Here is a 21,293-nt window from a genome sequence, read left to right as displayed (position 1 = left end):
ACAACGCGGTGCTTTTCTTTGTTGTTTGCCTTTTAAGGTGGAAGTTTGGGGCAAGAAACCTCTGCCCTGGGGAGAGGACGACTGCACGAGGCAGCTCTCAGGGCGGCATGTCAGAGCATCCCCTGCTTTCAGGGGCAGGTTTTTGGTTTTATCCACTGAATATTTCCTTCTTCCTTAATTCTCCTGATTTGACTGAGCTCATTAGCTGCATCCTGCTAATCCTACAAGAATTGATGCACACACGGGAGATTTCTGTCGCGTAAGGAGACCTGGCTTACACTAATCACTTGCTGCTCTGACATCCCTGACCAGGGCCCGGGCTCGGTGGGAGCAATCTATGGTGTTACAGGACAAAATACCAGAGCTTTTTCTCTGTTTTACGTCTTGCTTGCTTGCTGACATCCAGCATTGTTTGACGTTAGGACAGTTCTTCTCCCTTGAAAAAATCCTTAATTGCGACTAAGTCAAATTCCTGTCCACCAGGCTTGGCAAAGGCACGTGGCTCGACATCCTCCTTTAAACCAATGACTTCACATCTCCCAAGCGCCGGGGGTGGCACGGGGGTGTTGCTCACCTCCAAGTGTGGGAGACAAAATCCATCCTTTGGAAAAAAAAAAAAAAACAACCTGCCCCGGACCAGAGACGTGCAGATTCACAGCCTCAGCACCGTGCCCAGCTCTGGGGCTGGAGCATCAGGATGGGATGCTCTCGGGAAAAGGCTAGACTGCTGGGGGACAGCAGCATGCGGACACACAGTTTGCTCTTGCCGTCATGGGAATGGGAACTGCTTAGGAGACAGCGAGAGCCCTCCCGCGGGATGCAGCCCGCTGCAGTGCTCTGTGGAGACAGCCCTGCAACAGCTCCAGCTCTGCAGGGTCCCCCAGCACATCCAGCGCAGGGCAAAGCTCGGCACCTGCTCCTAGGTTTGCAGTCAAGCAGACCGGAAAAAAAGTGTCCCCATTGGGTTTTGTTTCTTTTTTCAGTATTCCACCTTAAATGTTTTTACTGCGACTTGTGATGGTTATTAGTCCAGCATGCAGAGAGCAACAGGTCCGGCCATACCAAAGCAGATGACGCGCTCTGATTCAGACTAGAGGGCCGAGGTTAGCCACTTACCAAAGACCCCCGCTTGTATTGACTATACCATGTGGAAGGCTGTTCTTTGGGCCAACGAGCCATTTTACTCTGTAAAATATGACACGGGTTAAAGAAAACAGAAAGCACCAAGATGCATCTTACCAGTTTACCGCGCTTGAATTCACTGAACCAGGAGCCTGGGTTTTCCTTTGGCCAAGAAGTAATTCTAGCCTAGTTTGTGGACGGCAAGGAGGAAAGAGAGAAAGAAGAAAGGAAAAAAAAAAAAAGAAAGAAAAAAAGTTACATTCAGTTCCACAAGCAGAGTCTGCATGTTTTATTGAAACTCTCCAATTTCCTTTAAAGTATTTTCTTAATCCCTATACGCCAGTAACAAGAGCGTTCGGCAGAGCCCCACGGTGCCAGCAGCCTCTCAGGCGGCACAGGACATCGTGGTGCCGCCCCGGGTGCCCGGTGCTGTCGTGGTACCAGCCTCCTTTGCTAAGCACTGACCATCGCTGCCTCCTACGTACTTTGGATGCAAAACTAGCAGTGCAGTCTATGGGCAGGAGAGATAAAAGGGAAGATAGAAGGGGAAAAAAAGAAAATATCAAGGGTAAAAGATGCATTCATCTTCACAGGAGGGCTAGGGTGGAAAAGCAATGCTGGTGACGGAGAAGGCTGCTGTCACTCCAGATGCTGCGGGGCTGGGAAAGGCAAAGAGTGTGATTAAGGAAAAGCCTCTGCCTGCCTCCTGCGTTTGCGCAGCAACGAGGTGCAGCACAGGCAGAGCATCCTCCGCAGTCGGTGCTGGACCATCACCCACGATGGAGCTCCAATTACCTGGAGCGACGCAGGGGAATGACCTTGACAAGAAATGAGCTGTCAGAGCATCCTTTATGGCAGCCCCGTCTAAGCAGATGAATCACTTTTTTTGAGTCAGAGCACAAGGAAGGAGCGTGGCTGCCGTCTGCTCCCTCACCCTCCCACTAGCTCCCTCACTTCTGCCGTAAATCTCTCCAAAACCAAAACCAACGGCCAAGCTATATGCGGGTGTCTTGGGATTGTCCTTTCCTTTCCAGTATGTGAACCATAAAGCGAGTCAGTGTGTTTCTGCTGTGTTAAGGATAGACTGAAAGGGGATACGGCTTAAACTCTGCTGTGCCTTACAATAAAACCACTCAGGCAATACTTTATGCCGGTCTGGTAGCTGTTTTCATTCCTCTACATGGAAAAAGGGCAGGCTGAAGCTCTTTCTTATTTATGACAGTATTGCAAAAGCGTGGCACACTTTGCATTTGAGGAGCATCGCAGTGGTCAGAAGAGCAGCTCCACAGTGGATGAGACGGGGCCAAAGAGCCGCTCGCAGAATCAGCGTGGCAGGAGTCTGAGAAGGTGTAAAATCATGGGCAGATTCCGCCTTTTTTAGCTGTCAACATTTTGAGGAGAGCCACGGCAAGTTAATGCAAAGGAGAAGAAATCCATCTCCTATTTAAACAGCCCTAACAAAAACTCAAGGAAGATTTATGTTGCATGTTATTGGTCCTGCACTGGCACATATTTCTGGTGGATGAAATTCAGCATGCAAACGGCTTCCACTGGAGTGAACAGCTTTGTCTGCACCTTATCCCAGCTGGAACACAACTGTGACACTGAGAGCTCCCCCAGGCCGCTTTGTAAGAGTTTCTGCTTGGCCAGTGCAAGAACTGGTCCCCAGGCATCAGGGACGGCAGCTCCAGAAAACAGAGTGCACGGATATGGGACAAAAACGATGAGCATGGTTGAGCTAAACACATCATTACACAAATAACTTAATCAACCTTGTGCATCGGTGCCAGGAAGAGCACTGAAGCTAGTTGCAATCATTTAGGAAACCTAATACCCACAAGAAACACCAGGAAAAAATGACAGGAGATAAAACATTTATCTGCTCTGCCTGAAGACACAGTAAGAGTAGAGGAATCAGCGGTGCTTATGCACGCAGACAGCGGAGCGGCAGCCCGGCTGCAGGAGGGAAGACAAGGAACGAGTTAAACGAAGCTCACGGGGAGCCGCAGTTCCTGCACCGACACCCGCTTCTGCCTTTGTAAAGCAAAGTAAAAAAAAAATTAAGGTTTTCGCATTTATTATGCCTGGGAAATCATCAAATACGTGTCCCAAATCACAGTTTAAATCTGACTTACTCAAAGAAATTCTCTTTGTAAACATATTCCTTATTATTTTAGAAGCCAGCCTTGTATAACAAAGAAACGTTCTGGATCTTTAATCCTTACTGGCTATTGTTCAACTCTCCCAAAATTGACTGTCTATGAATATTCATATTAAGAAACAATCTCTTATCACCATGATATGGGGGGGGGGGGGGAGGAAATAAAAAAGTTGTGTGGACTTACTCCTTCAGATTTCTTATCAGGGAAGATGCAAGTCTCTCCACCGGCTGTGAAATTACAGTAAACTTTGAAAGAGTCCCTGGAACATCCTTGGTTAGGATCAACCCAGTATTCACCTGGATGCACGAGAGGGAAGAGAAGGGAAGAACGAGTCGGCACGGTGAGGGCAGGACGACAGGCACTTCAGCAACCATCCTACCAGTTTGTTGGTAGGATGCCATCCTACCAGTTGCCTCGCACTTCAGCAACCAGCATCCTGCCAGGGATGCTTCATCTCGGTCATAGGCTACTATTTATATGTATTTTTTTTAAAACTGGTTATGTTCTGATCTCAGATTAGACCTTACAGGAATAGTTATTTTGCATTGTATATCCCCACTCTTCTCTACACACCGCTGCTTTGTCGGCCACATGGGGCACCAGGGCCAGGCACTCCCCAAATTTACTTCTCTTCCTGCGCTCGCTTGTACGCACTGCAGGGAGGCAGGGAACCCACAGCGCTTTCCCCGCACCCCCTCTGTCCCGGGACACACCGTCTGGGAAGTCGGGGTGACAGAGCTGCAGATCCTTGCAGGTCCGCGCTGGGTTATGTTGAGTGCCCAATGGATGCTTCATTTGCTCGATTTCCAGTTTCAAGGAATTCAGTGAGCCGAAAATTTCCTCCATGCCATCTGCATAGTCCATGTAGTTGTCGGCATTTCCATCGTCCACCAGCTGGCTGGCGTCAATGTTTCGCCTGGTCCTCTTGGAAGACTGGATGGGCAGCGGCTGGATGACTTCTCCAGGAGGCCCCTGTTTTGTGGGGAGAGGAGATAAACCTTCTCATTGCATTGCTGGTGGGGAAGAGACAGAAGACACGGCCAAAGCAGGCACCAGCGCTGAGAAGCACCATCTAGACATGTAAAACACCCGTGACGGTACTGATGAAAACCACCAGCCTTGAACACTGGCTCCATCTTCTCTCGCCATCTTCCCATTAGTAACTCCCCCCTTCACATCCTGCTTTCTTCCCCAGCACCGATAAGAGATGCCGATCCGTTGCTAGGACTCCTGATATGCTGAATCTCCGTCCAGAAATCTGCTCCCTAACATTGCAACACCCATTAAATCTGGACCTCATTTCACACTTCATGTAAGGGGTTCTACTTACAGGAGGCCCTGGGGGCCCAGGAAGACCCGATTCACCCTTTGGACCTGTTGGACCCTGGATGAAAAAACAAGGGAAAAACACATGAGTCACTCAGGAAAAAGCACTTGTCAATTATATCACGTCCCAAACGTTATTCAATAGTCTTGTGGCAAAAAATTTCCTCCTCTCCCTTCAAGCACATAAGAGGAGTCTCCTTGCCCTCCCTCCAAGAAAAAGTCTGTTTTGGTTATTTTTGATGGTTAGGTAAGAGAAAAAGATCAAACACTTGGGGTTAAAGAGTCAAATTTTGCTTAAGCTTCCTATGGAAAAGGAAGCATCTTCCAATGCGTGAAAACATTAACTCTCCAAATCAATTCGACAGTTTTATAAATCAAATAAAATCTTAAAATCAATAAAACATTGAATTCTGCATGGGAAAAAGACTTTAGGAAGTTGCCCAAGAGGAATTTTTAGCTGCCTGCATAGGAGATCTGTAACATGAAGCTTGCTTCAGTGTCGCATTTCTCACTACGTTCTTCACTTTTCAGCTTGCCACCTCCCGCTTCGCAGTCTATTTTTAATACCCTCCGCTTTACAGCAGTAGGTTTTCTCCTAAGGACGATGCACTGGATTCCTCCTTATGATCTTTGCTGACCTGATGTTCAATAAAGTACAGTGTGTGCAACAGAAACCTTTCCCAATTATAATTTTTGGGCTTAGACAGCCTGAAAAGGCTGCGTTTGCTACAGCCATCTTTGGCTAATTGCCTTAACGTCACTGATGCGGGTGAGTCGCAGCAGGTTATGCACTTAATAAGAGCTCCTCAGCCTCTTCGTTTAACAATGTCTATACTCACTGATGATCCTTTAGCACCTTTGGGACCAGGTGGACCCTGTATAGAGAAAAAATACAGAAAAGAGTCGGTACGTTTCCTAGCAGAGAAGTCAGTCTCTCCTTAGAGAGAGACAGAGTAGTGTTACACAAGGTAGGTTTTCTTTAAAATTCACTTCCTTTCTGTTTCCACTTTTCACGTCCACTTGAGTTCAGCGTTGCTTTTATTTGCCAACATACAAAAAGCATTTGTGTCAGACCAATCTGTGTCAGTGCCCCACACTCCTGCCCAGGTGGGGACTGGAAAAGCTGCTGTGTGATTACCGGAACCCGGGGCTGATCCTGGCTCCGTGCTAAGGACACCCAGCAAGAGCAAATGCTGCTTGCCCAAGGGTGCAGGCTTTGGGCATCCAGTGAAAAAACCGCAAATAGCAAAAAAATACAAAAAAAATTACCATGTGATTGCAGATAATCCAAAAGAAACAAGGTGGGCTAATTTCCCTGCCTCGATCACGCTGCGTCCCCTGTGCCCATCTCTCAGCTCACGCGTCACCCCCCAGTACTCCTGTAACTCATTCCAGTGTTTTTCATGGGCTCAGCTGGGCAAACCCATTCCCATCAGCATCCTCATACAGGGTCAGGCCAGAGGGACTGTGCCGGGTACATCTGGGAGCACCAACGTGACTCCAGAGGGACCGCGTAGCTCCCAAGGAATTCAAAGATAATTATTTGTCACATACCGGTAATCCTGGTGGCCCTGGAGGTCCAATTGGTCCAGAAGGACCTGTGATACCCTGGAAAATAAAAGCAGAACAACATTGATTTACATGCAGCAATGCTGGCCTGTAACTACACAACCAACATCTGCTCACAGACGACCACCCGGTTTTGGAGGATTCCATTCAAATCTGGAGCTTTAACTGGTCTATAAGCATGTGCATGATCCAGACAAGAGCACGACCAGGGAATCTCATAACTCAGGCACACAGTTTTGAAAATCAGTCCTCTAGATGCATATTTAATGTCACCATCCCTCCAAGTCTATTTAACTCTTTTCATATGACTCTTGGGAATCTGCTTTCCACTAAAACAGGTAATTTTGGAGCATCTCTACGTTTCGCATGTAGAACAAACTACATTAATACAGAAAATATTCCTCAAAAATTAGCGAGAGTCTCCTGCCACTTCTGCTATGCCGTACCTGCTCACGGGCAGCAAACCCCGCAGCTCAAAAGCACAATTCCACAAAGGTCTTATGGAATGTTTACCTGCTCTCCTTTGGGTCCTGCCGAGCCCTGGGGGCCTGGGAGACCTCTGTCGCCCTTTTCTCCCTGCTCTCCCGGAGGTCCAATAAGACCAATTAAACCTGGATGACCCTAGGGAAAAACAGCAGATGTTAATTATGATCTCTCGCCGGAGGTAAATGAACGCCAAAGCTACCCAGCAAAGACATTTCTAGATACAAGCCCAAATATCTAAGGCGATGGGAGTTCGTAGCTATCCCTGACACCTGGAAGTGGCAGAGCAGAGCAAAGCACTGGCTTTTTGCAACAGAAAATGCTACAAATGTAGAAGCAGAACTGCTGCACTGGAGCGCCTGCTCATTTCGGGTGCTAACATATATTGCATAAATTTCTACAGGACTGAGAATCCCACCCTAAAGCAAGCCGGGTGTCTGCACCTCCCTGTGCTACAGCGTCTCCGTTCAGGCAGCCCCGACAACTCGAGCTGCCGCGGATTGCGCGGGCCAGCGTAAGGCAACGCGGAGATTCAGCTCCTCCGTCTCGCCTCGCTGCCATCGGTGCTGGTGACACGGGGATGGGAAACCCAGTCTTGGATCCAGATGGGCCCCGACACACGCTCACCCACAGCACGACCCGGCTCATCCCGTGGGGCACACTCACTTTAAAGGTATGTCTGATGCTTCCAGAGTATGAGAGAGAGAACACGGGGCTGGTGGCACTCCTCAGCCTTGTGGTGCCAGCTGCAGCACCCCTCTACAATGACATTCTTCCCCCCACACCCAGACACGGACATCAGCTCACGCAGCGAGACCACGCGCAGCATTCTCACCTTCTCCCCTTTAGGACCAGAGTCTCCTTTAAGACCAGGCAAACCCGGTGGGCCCTGTGTGAGACGGGAAAGACAAAAAAGAGAATGAGTTAATGTAAAATGCATTCACCCATTTCAATAAGTCATCGAATTTGACGGTCTTGACATACCATTGGGCCTGGAGGACCGTCCGGGCCAGGGGATCCCGGGAGACCTTGTTCACCCTGTAAAACAGTGCAATTCCCTCAAACCCGTCCTTCATGCCAGCAGTGCTCCCAGCTGGGATTACTCAGATTATTCACCCGTCCTCATGTGGTCCCTGTGCCAGGGAACGTTTGCCCTGGCTTCTCACAGGTGGGTAACGGCAAAAGGATTTCTGTTCCTTTCACGCTCAAATCTCTACTGGAAAAGGGACTTTGGAGCTCATGGAAACATTACCCCAGAGAGTGGGTGAGCAGACCCAAATAAAACATGCTGGGAGATGTTATTCATCGTTATATTGTTCCCACTAAAAGTGTCAGGCATTTAAGCACAGACCGAACGTTACGCCGGGAGAAAGGCACCTTCCCAGGCAGATGCGTTATGGTAAAGCCCCAGGGACAACCCTGCCCAGAAGCTTTCTCGGACTTTGCTCAGTTTGGGAATACTCACAACTGGACCAGGAATTCCTCGAAGGCCGTCAGGGCCAGGCTTCCCTGGAGCACCTTGGGGACCAATTGGGCCAGTCTTCCCAGGAGGTCCTTCCAAACCAGCTTCACCCTGGATGCAAGAGGCAGCATGGTTTAATTTGCATTGGGGTATCAAACGATCTTCTCAAATACGCTGTGGCTGCTGCCAGGATGTCACAGAGCGGATGCAATTCCATGCAAAGCATGTAAAACTTCTGTTCTCATCTTCCTACTGCTCCATACCCCTTACACGCTGAGGACGAGTCTCCAAACTCCTTCACTTTTCAGCCTTGCCTATTTCTGCTGATTTCCAGCAGGAACAACCCTTTGGCTGCGAGCTCTCCGGAGCAGGAAGCTTTCCTGAGTTCAGACCCAGGAGATGAACTAGCAGAGGACATCCTCCGCCATCAGCGTTCCTGCGGCTGCCGCAGCAATTAGACCTACAAATTGCCATCGCACTCTACATTTCCCCACCACCCGTACCGAAATAATCGTGGTCCAATAACGCTGCGTTTGCCCTGGGAAAGGATGCAGGGCTGTGCGTGCTGTATCATTTACAACATATCAAATTGCCAAATATGGCACTTTGTCATTTCAAAACAAGAAAAACATTCCCATGACCTTACCAAGCTCTAATTATCTCCACAGAGTTTGTTAAAAGATGAAATATAAGCTCAGACCTGAAGCCAACGGCCCCAAATTCAGGCTAATTTGTTGTAATACACAGCAAAAATCAAATCACCGTCTGTCAAACACCAGCGTTGTCAGAGGGTGTTCCTTTCGGCATAAAAAGGACACAGTAGAAGCGCAATCCCTTTCAGCTCTTACCTTGGCTCCTTTCTCTCCTTGCCTTCCTTCGGGACCGGCTGGACCAGGAGGGCCCTAGAGAAAGCACAAAATAGATGCAAAACACAATTAGATCACGCTGATCTGGAATGGCCTATTGGAATTAGCAAAATTGCTACAGCCCCAGGGAAGACGACAAAATGGAGACAAATATCTCTGAAAAGCCTTTTAAATTAGCTTCTTGCTAAATGAATCCCCAGGCTCTGCCAGCAAGGCAGGAAGAGTAGGAGCACCTCATGCTTGTATTTTCTTTTGGGCGTTAAAATCTCAAAAAAATTCCATGGGATTTGGTTGACAATTTCCCAGCAATTTCCAATGGTTGTGAATGGCGCATCGATTTTATTGTTACTTATTTTACACGCTAGTGCCTTGCATTTAGACCTAGGAATAACATTTGTTTCGAAAAATCAATACAAATACATTTGGAGAAATACTCCCAAACAATCAGCTTACCCTTTTTCCTGGGGGTCCGGAGGGGCCAGGCTCTCCCGTGGGACCAGGGGAACCCTAGATGGAAAGGGGAGGAGAACAAGCCATAACTGCACCACGAGAGGCGGAAGGGACGAGCAAACGTGTAAAACTCGAGTCGAGATCTGGAGTTTGTGCTAAGCTGAGGCGTGGGCGGCCAGTACAACTCCCGACACCTCCTCGGGGGTGCAGGTGGTATCTTGTTTTATCCCTTCCCACCATGAAATACCATAAGGCACAGCAAAGTTAAAATGAAAGACTTAGAATTTGTTTTTCCGTAAGTTAATTTTTGCTTTCAGGATGTCTTGCTAAGCAGCCCGGACGGATGGCGGCAGCCAGGCTGACACAGACAGGACTGGACAGGCACCAGGGGACCAGTGGAGCAGAAGCTGGTGGGAATCAGATGCTGTATGTCCTTCCGTGTTAAAAGTCCTCAGACCTGCCCACAGAAACCGTGAGGACTGATGGGGAACAGATCTCATCTATCCAGTTACTCACAGTCTGTCCAGGTTCGCCATCATCACCTTTGTCACCAGGGGGACCATCTTGACCCTAAAAAGGAAGAAGAAAGAAACAAGCAGGAGCATTTAGGGTACACATAGAGTTGAGCGGAGCGTTAGCAGCAGCAGGCGGGGCTCAGCTTCGTGTCACCGGGTACCATCCCTTCCCATCTCCTGTTGGGAACACTGGCAACAGCAACCCTTCTGTGTCAAATACACAGGAGCTGTGGATAGCAACATTCGTATGGCTACCGCCCCAAAGGTTGTTAGCACGGTCAAACGGTCATGGTGGGACTTCCTACTCTTTCCCAAGTAAAGGAAGAGTAAATGCCAGAGGAGCTGCTGGTGAGTGAACAGCACACAGTCATATTTCACAAAACCAAGAACAACCTCACTGCCCTTCTGTGAGACAAACACTTACAGCTGGACCAGGTTCTCCAGGAGGACCAGGGTCACCAGGGAAACCAACCGGACCCTGTAAAGAGAGGAGGAGGAGATCCCCAAGTCAAAGGTATTGCATCTGGAGAACTGCAGAGCACTAGTACCTGTTACCCCAGCAACAACATGGGGAGTCACCCCACGGAGTAAAACCCCAGTTCCCTCAGGCACAATCCCAGATCACACCCCATCTTTGGTAATTCCATCCTGTCACAGCCACCAGTTCAGCTCTGCATCCAGACTACACAGAGCTCCAGTGTCAACGCTGGGACTTTCATCTAGTTTTTCATAAATACATCAGACAAGTGACAGCGAAATCCTCGCAGCTTTGGGGAACGTGCAGATTAGAAGATTTTGCTTTTGCTTACTACATGATGTGTAACATTTTCCACGTGAATATCCTCTCAAAGCATTTAACGACTAAAACACTTCACCATTCTTCTCCATACAATGTCTATTGTGCACTTCAAATGATTCTGAGACCAGCGTTCAGACAATAGGCTTCAATCAATAAAGCGATATCCCAAAAACCCATCTGTTAAGAGAGATGACTAACTCCCCTGCCTCCTCTGCTGTTTCATGCCATCTTTGCTTATCACGTAACAAATTTCTTCAGCCAGCAAGCATCAAAGAAGCCGGCAAGATAAATACTGTACCATTGTCATCTGGTGTAAATCAGTATAGCTCTACTGGCTTCAATAGAGCTACAGCAATTAGCATCAGCAGGGATCTGACCCTAGAGGTGCAGCTCCTAAATTCGCATAAATCTCCTCTACGCTGTTCTGGAAGCTTCGCTCCGGTGCAGAGGACCTTGGCAATGCATAAGCTCAAGCACAGAGTAAACCTACTGCAGGTCATCTCCGTAGGGGTGAGTTTTCTGATAGCCTGCAGAGAGGACTAATAATTCAAGTACTGCTGGAAGATATGGTACAGCTGGGTCTTTTCCTCATTAGCGCCCCAAAGAAGGGGACTTACACCCCATAACATTAGAGGAGCAATTCTCTGGCTAGTAAACTATTTCAAATTTCCACAAAAATCTCTGGAAAACATTTTTTCATGCAGAAATCTCTGCTGGGCAAGACAAGGAAGCACTGCTTGGGCAGGAGGAGGAACTTACAGGACTGCCTTTGGGACCATCGTCCCCTGGGGGACCTTTGGGACCAGGTGGACCAGCAGCACCAGAGGGACCTGCTTCACCTTTTTCACCTCTTTCACCTTTAGGACCCTGTAAAGGAAAAAGGGTGTTTCTGTTATCCAGAAAAACAACTTACTGATCTCTAACTAGCCTTTAATCAATTCTGAGAAAGAAGCTCTATTTGTATCTCAAACCAGGAGGACATGATTTAGCAGTCCCTTCCCACCAAGATTAAATGGTGTTCGTGTTGTTCAGTCATGGGCAGCCCATATTCGGTGACTAAGCGTTAGTTATACTATAAATACCCAGTAACACGGTGATGTGTCGCCCGATACCCAAACCACGGACATGGCTGGTTCAGTCCCTGCAGCCCCATCCACATCCATGACTCTGACCCCCCTTCAACCAGCTCCTCAGGGAAGACCACTGAAGAAAACCTCTTCTCCATCACAGCAAGAGCCACCCTGTTAGCATACTTACGGGGAGGCCAACTTCACCAGGAAGACCAGGCTCACCAGATTCACCAGGTTCACCCTGCAGAGTGGAAAAGATGATGAGCACACTTCTATTTCTGCAGGGTGTCGAGTTTGCTGCTCATGTGGCAAAGCTCCTGCGTGAGTTTTGTTGCAGCAAACTCCTGAAGGCTTCCATCAGGTTTGTCCGGATGCTTTACCTTCTCTCCTACTGCACCAGGATTTCCTATTCCCCCGGGAGGTCCTTGTGGACCATCTGCTCCTGGTGGTCCAGATGGACCTCTGGGTCCAGGTGGGCCTGGTGGGCCCTGAGAGAGAAGAGAGACAAATTTAAGACATGATTCTTGGAGCAATGTCTATGTCAGTGATGAAAAAAGAAGTATGAAAGCATCTTACCATTTGCCCAACGTCACCCGTTTCTCCCTTCTCACCAGGTGGTCCTGGCAAGCCCTGTGGAGGTGGAAGGGAAGAGTTTTAGCTGTGAACATCCCAGGTGGAGCCCCAGCTCTCCTTACCCTAAGCCCTTTCCTTGATGCTACAAATTACCTGCAAGCCCACTGGACCGGGGGGACCAGGGAAACCTCGGGGTCCTTCATCACCTTTCTGACCAAAGAGGCCTTGCTGTCCCCTGGGACCTGGCTCTCCATCAGCACCCTGTGAGGAAAGGGTCCAACACAGCTCGGCAAAGACACAAGGCAGATGCAAAGCTCCATCCCCACCACCTCCTGCCGCAGCCAGCAGCAACGCCCTACTCATGCGCTGGGCATCAGCAGCGCCAGGCAGAAACTGCCCATCTTTGCAGGGCTGCCCAGGACAGTTTATGGCAGGAAAGAGGATTTCTGCCCACGGGGAACAATACTCACGGCTGGGCCAGGCTGACCGATTGGACCCTGCGGGCCAGTAGGACCTGGTGGACCCTGTCACAAAACAGAAGTGCAACGTCACCATTAGGATCACAGAGTAAAAAAACTCACCTGGAAAAGGTGATGCCCTTCAATACAGCCTCCATTAAACATGTGTTAACTCCCAAAACAGAGAGGGAGGACAGGGTCGAGTCTCCCCAGACACAAGCATCCCTCAGCCCTGGTGCCAATGGCACAGCGGACACGTCTAAACGTGTTTTTGCTCCAGCAAAGCAACACCACATCGCTCAGTTCTCTCTAAATACTTATGAGCGACTCATTTTCCATTCCTCAGGCTCTGAGCAGCACATAAAGGGTGCTTCAGCGTGCTATAAGCAACTAGAAAAGGAACTACAGCCAAACACCCAACTTTAAGGCAAGGGCTCCTAATGTTTCACAGATATTTACATAGCACACGGGTGACATGGAGACATCTCAGTGTGCTCCTCGGAGCTGGAGGAGAAACGCACTTCAGGCACTCGCTCTTTTTTATGTCGTGTGAGTATTTGATGAAGCAAAGGAGAAGATGAAGCAATGGCAGGAAGAGATTAAAATGGTATCATTTTCCATTTCCAGCAAGTCACACAAGATAACCACACTCCTCCAGGGAAGCAGCTACGACAATGTCCACCCCACTCACCTGCTCCCCTTTGTCGCCCTTGCTGCCCTTCTGGCCAGGCTCCCCGATCTCGCCCTGCCAGGAACAAAGAGGCACAATCAGTTCACTCGGTGACCGCTTCCACATCTCAACGTTCAAGCAACGGTCCTGCGCGTCTGCACCCTCATCCCAAAGGTGCCCATTCCCACAGAAATACCCCACTGAGTTTCGGAAAAGGCCAGAGATTTGGCAGCCCCAGCTGTAACCAAACCCTTTTGCATCCTAAAACTTTCCTGAGCTGCCACGCGACGCAAGAAGCATCGTTTTGCAGACCTCGTTAGCAGCAATGAGTGATTTGTTCCCAGCTAATGTTTTCTAAGAATCCTCCAGTCCAGAGAGGCTTAATGAGAGAGTGGGGAAAGGTAATTAATTTGGAAAGGCCACCTGCTACGGGCTTTGGGGGAGGCTAACCGCATTTCAGCGAGCGGTTTGGCTGGGAGAACACGCGCAGCCCGTTCTGCCGCTGCTCCCCAGATCGGACGCTGCTCGTCTCGCGGGATTGCCAGCGCCACGGAAACATCCTTGTGTTACGACCCCAGCACACCCGTCCCGACGCGGTCAGCGCGGTGGCAATGGGGCACGTTGCCCAGGTCCTTCCCGGAGTGACCCTGCGCAGCAGGGAGCTGCTCCCACCTTGTCTCCATCCTCTCCGGGGGGGCCAACAGGACCTGCTGGACCCGGGAGTCCCACCGGGCCCTGGATGCCGTCCCGGCCAGCCGGCCCTTGAGGACCCTTCTCGCCCTGGAAGCAGAAGGAGCAGGCAGGTCACGCAGAGCTCTTCTCCTCCCTCCCATCAACCCAGTACATCCCATTAATGTTTTATTCAGCTGCTAATGATCCCTGACTACGTGGGCGTGTACAGCAAAACCAGTTTCCAGCTGTGTGACCAGGCTCCCTGTGCTTGCTGTCTGAAACAAGACAAAATTTCTGTCTCGAGAGATAAGGAACAAACAAATCTAAACAGTGAATACCCAGATCACAGCTGCAATTTCACCGCTATAGCAATATAATCAGATTTAATCTGCACCCTCTGCCATCTCTCTGTGGATGACAAACAAGACCTCAACTAATTTTTATTCCCACAAGCCAATTTTTACTGATTTTGGTCCTGGCTGTCCCAGCACTCAGTGCCTGCTCCCTCCCTGGCTGATCCCCAACTAATGGGGGTTTCTCAGGAGGCCCCAGGCTCCCTCCTGAGCTTCTGGACAAAGGAAAACATGGGAAGTGAATAAAGCAATCTCTGCTGGCCTCCTGCTTAAACATCTACTTGTATTCCTCAGACCTGGAGCCTTCCATCAAATTTGTTTGTTTACAGGAACTGAACAGTGGATATTTTTCAGTTTCCTTGTGCATAATTTAATTGCATCTGAATCCTGGGTGCTCTCTTCTGAATAATTAGATGCCGCATAAATGGCCTATTCATCTGTCCAGCCATACATCATATAGGTACTTGGCAGGACAGATGTTCATAAAGCTGATTCACCAGGAAATTCTTGCCTCTGGACTAGCTGCTGGAGTTTCTAATAAGCCAGCAAATGTGGAATACAGTGGCCGATAAACACTTTTGATAACAACAATCAATCACCGTAAGTGTCCTCAGCTAGTCTGAAATCACTGATACCATTTGCTCCTTTTGCTGGGTCTGAAGCTGAGCTTAAGTTTGAGGCAGGCAACCCAAAAGTCCCTGCAAAACCATTTGGGAGCGAGTTAGAGACACAGCCTTCCTTCTCGGGACCGTGACGGTGCTCTGCTCTTCGGAGACAGAAATAGTCATCCCAGCCCACTCTCTCCTGCCCGCACGTGACATTTCACGCGCGTGCCTGGGGAGCGAAAGACGTGAGAGCTTGCGCGGGCTGGCTGGTGGAGAGGGACCATATGGCAGGACTCAGCCGTGCTCTGCTGGGGCTCGTGCTGAGAACAGCTCTTTCCACGGGCGCCAGCGGGACGGCAGGGAACACGGATGCTGCGGCAGCATGCAGCATCCCGGGAAGCGGAGCCGAAACCTCCGCAGCACCTTCCTGTGCTGCCTCTTGGCCGGGGCAGCGAAGGGGTAAGGATTTATTCAGGCTCAGTGGATATCACCACTGCCAGTGCATCCCTGCAAGCGGTGACGGGGTTGGCTCACTCCTCTGCCCAGAGGCCAGTCCTGTGGCTGTTTGTCACCAGGAGGTCACACAGGCTGTCATTTTACCTGTGCAGTCCTCATCCCTTCTCGTTGCCTGAAGACATTTCGGTCCCTGGGATCACATCCATTTTTGATAGCCCGTGCGTCCCGAACAGGGCTGTTGAGCAGCTAACGTCCAGTGGTTTGATGCGCCCAAGGTGAGAAAATTCCTTCCTAATTGAATTCCTTCCTTTTTTTTTTTTTTTTTTCCTTAAATCTTTTATATGCCTGCCCCAGGGAACGTCTCCATGCTCAGCTTCCTACTACACACATTTCAATTTGACCCACAGCTGTCAATCTTTATACCGGTACTTACTGGAGCTCCCTTTTCACCTGCGGGTCCCGGAGGTCCCTGGGGGCCAGGTCGCCCTGGCAAGCCTATCGGGCCAGCTGATCCCGCGGGACCGCGCTCACCAGGAGAGCCCTGTTGAAGAAGGAAGCATTAACTGGAGTATCAAGCTTTATCTCTATACAGACAGAAAGAAATCCAGCAGTAGGATGCTGCAAAAGCATTGTAAGTGAGTGCATTTGATGGGCGACTGCCATGTGATGACTTGGTGCCGTCAGCCCAAGGGATGCTGCAGATCTTTTTTTAATTAAAATCCCTGGGAATGCTGGGTTCTCCTCTGGATGGTGCAGGGAGCTCTGTTCTTGGGGGCACATCACCAGCCTGGAACAGGAGCACGAGCCACTTCATGGCCAATGCAGCAGGGAGGGTTGGATGATGAATATTTTCTTCCAGAAGGACTGCACTGAGCACGAATCTCGAGTGGGGACAACTTTCAGAGGGAAAGCTGGTGACTTAGGAGCAAAATTCTCAATGTCCTGAATCATCCCTGTTCCCTCAGCTTGTCACGTATGTTCATAAGCTGACACCACAAAACGACTGAGCTATTACATGCTTGTCTTGTAAAATAAAGCAATATCCAGCAAGTCGTTAGTTAGCGCAAAGGGAATAACAGCTAAAGCACTGAGCTGTGACTAACCCTCCGGTTTGGCTTGCCAAGCTTGTAAACGCGTTAGGTGGTGCCTGTAAGGGCAAGGATACTCACTGCTGGACCTGGGGGGCCTGGGGGACCTTCGTTGCCTTTCAGCCCTGGAGCACCCTGGAGGGAGAAAACCAAAGTAATTTTGGGAGCTGGGTGCTGCACCGCCTGGGCACCCTTCCCACCGGCAGGACCGGGCGGCCTCTACTCACAATGGGGCCAGGGAGACCTCTCTCTCCGGGGAAGCCTCGCAAGCCCGGGGGACCGTCCTTCCCTGGGAGGCCAGCGGGACCAGGGTCCCCCTGCAACGACAGCGATAAACAGCTGAGGATCTGCAGAGTCCATAGAGACCCAGCTCCTCCCTCTGGGCTCAAGTCGTGATGAGATGCTGCAAAACATCACGTCTTTTCTGAATCATCCCTCTCCATCTCTGGGAGAGAGGCAGGCGTCCAGGCTTGCAAGGAGAGTGAATTCAGCAGGCTGCTGGTCCCTACCTTGGTCCCTTCTTTTCCAGTGAGGCCAGGAAGACCTTGTTCACCTGGGGGACCTGGAGGACCTGGATGTCCCCGCTCACCCATTGGCCCAGTCTCACCAGTCGGACCCTGAAGAAAGAGAGATCAGGGAGAAGGTGGTGGGTATCCGCAGAGCAAAGAATGAAGGAAGAGGTTCAGGCTATCGGTTTGTTCCTTTAGGTTGCAATGGGATGGAAGATGCTCCTTCCCTTAGCTGTCCCCTGCAGTGCCACCAGGAATCCCTGCAGAGATGTTTCCTTTGGCACCTAAAGGGACCTTGTTTCGGAAGGGGCAACATTGCACTTGACAGACCAGAAGCATTGGGATCCTCTGGAAGGAAAGCGTTCACATAAATGAGATATTATTACTACAATTATTATGCTTAAGGATTTTTTTCAATTGAAAACTTCCTAAGTACTCTACAATCGTGCTGATTCTTCTTCATATGGGGCATAAATAATGGATTAGGCTTGTACTACATGCAATTACCGACTGCCTCTGTGCCGTACGCGGGCACTAATGGTGACGAACCTTCTGCCTGGTGCAGAAGGTTCCCCAGTGGCCCATTGTGGAGGAGGACAAAAGCCATAGGCACAAGACTATAACGTCCCTGCACGTTGGTGTCCGCTGGGATGGTGGTTGTAATTCACGTCACGCTGCAGGGTGCCACTTAGCGTAAGCAGAATGATAACACTGCGAGCGCTGGGCAACCACAGATCACACTAACTATGCACAGCAGAGCCAAACACAATTGCCATAGAACCTAATTTGCACTTGAGAAGACAGACACAGTCAGGGAATTGCCCCTAATCAGGGAATTTACAAATCAGGGACTTTACACTATCATTAAAGAGGACAAATTAATTACCTGATAATTAAAGAGCAACTTCCCCAACAGTTCAGGAGGTTCAGCCCAAAGCCAGTCCTACTCAGTCTAGGACTCTGCCTATAAAACTGATACACAAGCCTTGCACGCCCTTGCACAAGGGGTACAAATTCTGGTTGCGCAGTTACTATTTCCAGATTGCACAGAGCTCGTTGTGACTAAAGGAAAAACAGGGCAACTCTGACAGAATCTAGCAGCACTTTATACTAAAGAGGGATGCATTTCTTCATAACAACGTGTAAGAGCACTCTTGCATCACACTTACACTGCCCTGAACACCCCAGAAACTGTACAACCCTTTGAGATTATGTTTAACTCTCTGGTTGCTTAAGGTCTTCTAGTCAGGTTGCGTGTAGCTGGTCTCTCTCTCACCCTACACCAATTTTACACCAAGGCAGTTGTGATGAGTTCAGAGGAGCCGCCTTATTTACAGCAGCCTTCAGCCACGTCTGTTTAAATACCATCCTAATGCCTCGACGAGGTGGGCTGGGACCTGTCGGGGTGTTTCCAACCCTGGCCAGGAATTCCAAAGCCATCAAGCTTGCTTTGACATGACTTTGCCTCCCCTGGAAGAGGAGGCTCCGTGCTGGGTAACCGGTGGTCCCAGCAGCTCCAGCTGAACCATCAGAGCTGCGGGAACCGGCTGTGCCGTACCACTGAAGACGAGGGCTGGTGCAAGCACGGGCATCTGCTGCTTACCTGAGGGCCTACGACACCGGGGGGTCCTGGAGGGCCGGTCTTGCCTTGGAAACCCTGTTAGAGAAGGGAAAAGAGAAGGAGATGACAGTTCTGCCACGGAGCGCTCCAGCGAGGGTCACAGGTTGCTGCTCCTCTGGTGAAGCTACCAAACGGGAACGGGTGGGCACCCGAAGGGAAAAGAAACAAGAACTCAAACAGAAGGTGGAAAATGTGTATTTGTACATTTATACAGAGACGAAGCAGAGGAAGGAAAAGGGATTCTCAAAGCTCAGCTCTGCTGTTTTGATGGAGCTACTGTGGTTTGGCTGAAGGACTGGCCATATATACATATATAAAAAAATCTGCTATGCTCACAAAACCTATAGAGGAAATTGCTATTAAGAAGTCAGAATGTGTGAGTTTCTTCATGCTGAGTAATTCTTAATAAGCATTTCCCTTCTCCTGCTCCCCGTTCTGGTACTGGTTTAGGCTCAGCTCTGTTTTAGGCTTAGCTCCCAGGTCGGAGGCCGGGTGACCGTCTTCCACTTTCGGCACGGGCAGCGCCAACCTCCAGCCCTGCTGAAGCCCCAAACCCACCAGGCTCGGGGGCTGAGCCGAGCTTTATTTCCTTCATCAACATCTGCTGAAAGAAATCACAAATGTGTTTCTCTCCAAAAGCTGATGAGTAGCGAAGTCTCCGTGACAGCTACTTGTAATGACATTTGAAGAGTGACAATAATGAACTATCACCACTGCCATTGTTTAGCTCTCCTAAGCCACTCTTTAAAAAGCACATTAATTATCATTCTCACTATAGCATGCTGACAAGCTTGAGAAATGTCATTTAGGGCATACAGGCTATTTTCTCATTGCCACAAAAGACGATCAGATAAATCCCAAGCCAACGGTAATGTGTCACGCTAAAAAAACTACTCAATGCTATTCTATAGCTGTCTGCGGATCCCAGAAAATATCCTGTCATTGATGGGGAAATGGCAGAACATCTCTGTGAAATGAATGTATAATTTAAACTCTTATTGTAGAAAAAATATTTCAACCAGTTCTGTGCAGGACTTTTTTATTGATCTGAAGAAAGGGGTTTCCTTTTATCCTGTATGAGCCTTGAGCACAGAGTTTTTAGAATTTTTTTTTTTTTTTTTAGATTCAATCTTTGTAAATCCAATATGGCCAAATATTTCGGCATCCTTCAGTGTGCCTATCTGCTACTAAATGAAAAGTCCAATAAAGGGAACTATTTGACAGACAGATTTCAAGTCTAGGTTTAATCTTGCGCGAAGGTGCAGAGTGCGCTGACAAGGCTACTGATGTGGAAATAATAGTTAATTTAGTTTTGTTTCTCTCCTCGCTTTTTGGCACTGCGTAAGGAAAGGGGGACCAAAAAGGGACTTCTGCTAGCTGGGTCTGCACAGGTCTGCGTGCACCCCAAGAGGATTCAGGGGAAAGTGAACTTTGCAAGCTTGTTCAGGGCGCAGATTAAGAGATTTTTGGTTTTCTGGAAGGATTTGCCTGTGAGAGGTAAGCTACTGCTGCGGTGAGTGAAGAAAGCTTTTAGGGAGTACTTTCAGACCCAAAATAACTGAAAGCCCGTTCTCCATTCATATTCATGCAGACTTGGAGTTTGACGCTTTATTCCAAGTTGGTAACAGCGGATGCAAGTAAAGTTTTTACTACTACTTCTGAATCGAATGCGGGTGTACTGGATGTCATGGATAACTCAGTGAAGGAAGACTAAATGTCACGGTCAGGCTCTGGCAGGTGAAAACTCTTCTCTTCACCTTTAAGTTAATCCTGACCTGAGGACTATGCGTTCGAAAATACCACAACCACTGTCTTAAAGTCGGTCTCATGGAGCGTAAATAAATATCTGGTGTCGCACTAAGCAGTATTTGCATTGCCTTGCTTTGCAAATGCCAAGCAAGTTAATTAAATTGTTGTGTGATAAGTTGAGGGGAAAAAAATGCATAATGTGCAAAGCCTTTTTAGCGCCCATTTGCTAGGAAAGGCAGTGCGGGAAAACGCAAAGCTGAGTAGAGGAAGTTGTGGGTTTTTTCCTGTAAAATGAACACAGAACAGAGAGTCTATCTGCTACCATGCAGCATGCAGTGCTGGGGAGAGGGACGTACCAACAGCAGCGAATGAGCTGGATTGTAAACAGCTGAGGAAAGAGAATAAACATCCCCAACAATGCCAAAGAGAAGAATACTGATTACTACATGCAGAGGAATACGTGGCAGAAGGATCATTTCTGCTCAGGGTATCCTTCAAGCAAAACAGGTGCAGAAAACGGACCACCAGAGACGCAGGACAGCCAGGGTATCATACCTTCCACATGCCTCATCGTTCTCCTTTGGTGAGAAACAATGATTACATCTGCGCAACAAAACCTTTTAAAACGGACAAAGCAGTACGCGTACGATACAGCGAGGTACCTAAACAGCCAGGAGCTGCTCCGTGGGTTGCAGCAAGGGATTATTGCTGGAGG

At 49.1% G+C, this 21,293-nt stretch overlaps 1 protein-coding gene across 3 annotated transcripts in view; it reads right to left on the bottom strand.

Annotated features, from left to right (window-relative positions):
• Positions 1 to 21,293, bottom strand: part of COL5A1 (collagen type V alpha 1 chain) — a 154,116-nt gene that overhangs the window by 6,577 nt on the left and 126,246 nt on the right. The window contains exons 38-64 of one of the 3 annotated variants that reach the window (XM_075771972.1): positions 18,812 to 18,865; positions 17,209 to 17,316; positions 16,927 to 17,016; positions 16,781 to 16,834; positions 16,045 to 16,152; positions 14,198 to 14,305; positions 13,547 to 13,600; positions 12,868 to 12,921; positions 12,551 to 12,658; positions 12,401 to 12,454; positions 12,205 to 12,312; positions 12,012 to 12,065; positions 11,514 to 11,621; positions 10,380 to 10,433; positions 9,957 to 10,010; positions 9,444 to 9,497; positions 8,973 to 9,026; positions 8,128 to 8,235; positions 7,647 to 7,700; positions 7,498 to 7,551; positions 6,693 to 6,800; positions 6,165 to 6,218; positions 5,450 to 5,485; positions 4,615 to 4,668; positions 3,998 to 4,256; positions 3,468 to 3,580; positions 1,240 to 1,308 (exon numbers count right to left, since the gene is read on the bottom strand). In XM_075771972.1, the coding sequence (XP_075628087.1) occupies positions 1,240 to 1,308; positions 3,468 to 3,580; positions 3,998 to 4,256; positions 4,615 to 4,668; positions 5,450 to 5,485; positions 6,165 to 6,218; positions 6,693 to 6,800; positions 7,498 to 7,551; positions 7,647 to 7,700; positions 8,128 to 8,235; positions 8,973 to 9,026; positions 9,444 to 9,497; positions 9,957 to 10,010; positions 10,380 to 10,433; positions 11,514 to 11,621; positions 12,012 to 12,065; positions 12,205 to 12,312; positions 12,401 to 12,454; positions 12,551 to 12,658; positions 12,868 to 12,921; positions 13,547 to 13,600; positions 14,198 to 14,305; positions 16,045 to 16,152; positions 16,781 to 16,834; positions 16,927 to 17,016; positions 17,209 to 17,316; positions 18,812 to 18,865 (2,187 nt within the window). Of the gene's footprint in view, positions 1 to 1,116; positions 1,186 to 1,239; positions 1,309 to 3,467; positions 3,581 to 3,997; positions 4,257 to 4,614; positions 4,669 to 5,449; positions 5,486 to 6,164; positions 6,219 to 6,692; positions 6,801 to 7,497; positions 7,552 to 7,646; positions 7,701 to 8,127; positions 8,236 to 8,972; positions 9,027 to 9,443; positions 9,498 to 9,956; positions 10,011 to 10,379; positions 10,434 to 11,513; positions 11,622 to 12,011; positions 12,066 to 12,204; positions 12,313 to 12,400; positions 12,455 to 12,550; positions 12,659 to 12,867; positions 12,922 to 13,546; positions 13,601 to 14,197; positions 14,306 to 16,044; positions 16,153 to 16,780; positions 16,835 to 16,926; positions 17,017 to 17,208; positions 17,317 to 18,811; positions 18,866 to 21,293 lie in introns of all 3 variants that reach the window. The other 2 variants (XM_075771973.1, XM_075771974.1) reach the window with 2 other exon arrangements.

The sequence above is a fragment of the Balearica regulorum genome, chromosome 20 (assembly GCF_011004875.1).
Source record: "Balearica regulorum gibbericeps isolate bBalReg1 chromosome 20, bBalReg1.pri, whole genome shotgun sequence".
Taxonomy (NCBI): domain Eukaryota; kingdom Metazoa; phylum Chordata; class Aves; order Gruiformes; family Gruidae; genus Balearica; species Balearica regulorum.
Note: the sequence above shows the minus strand (reverse complement) of the source record. Positions and strands in the feature narration are given on the sequence as shown.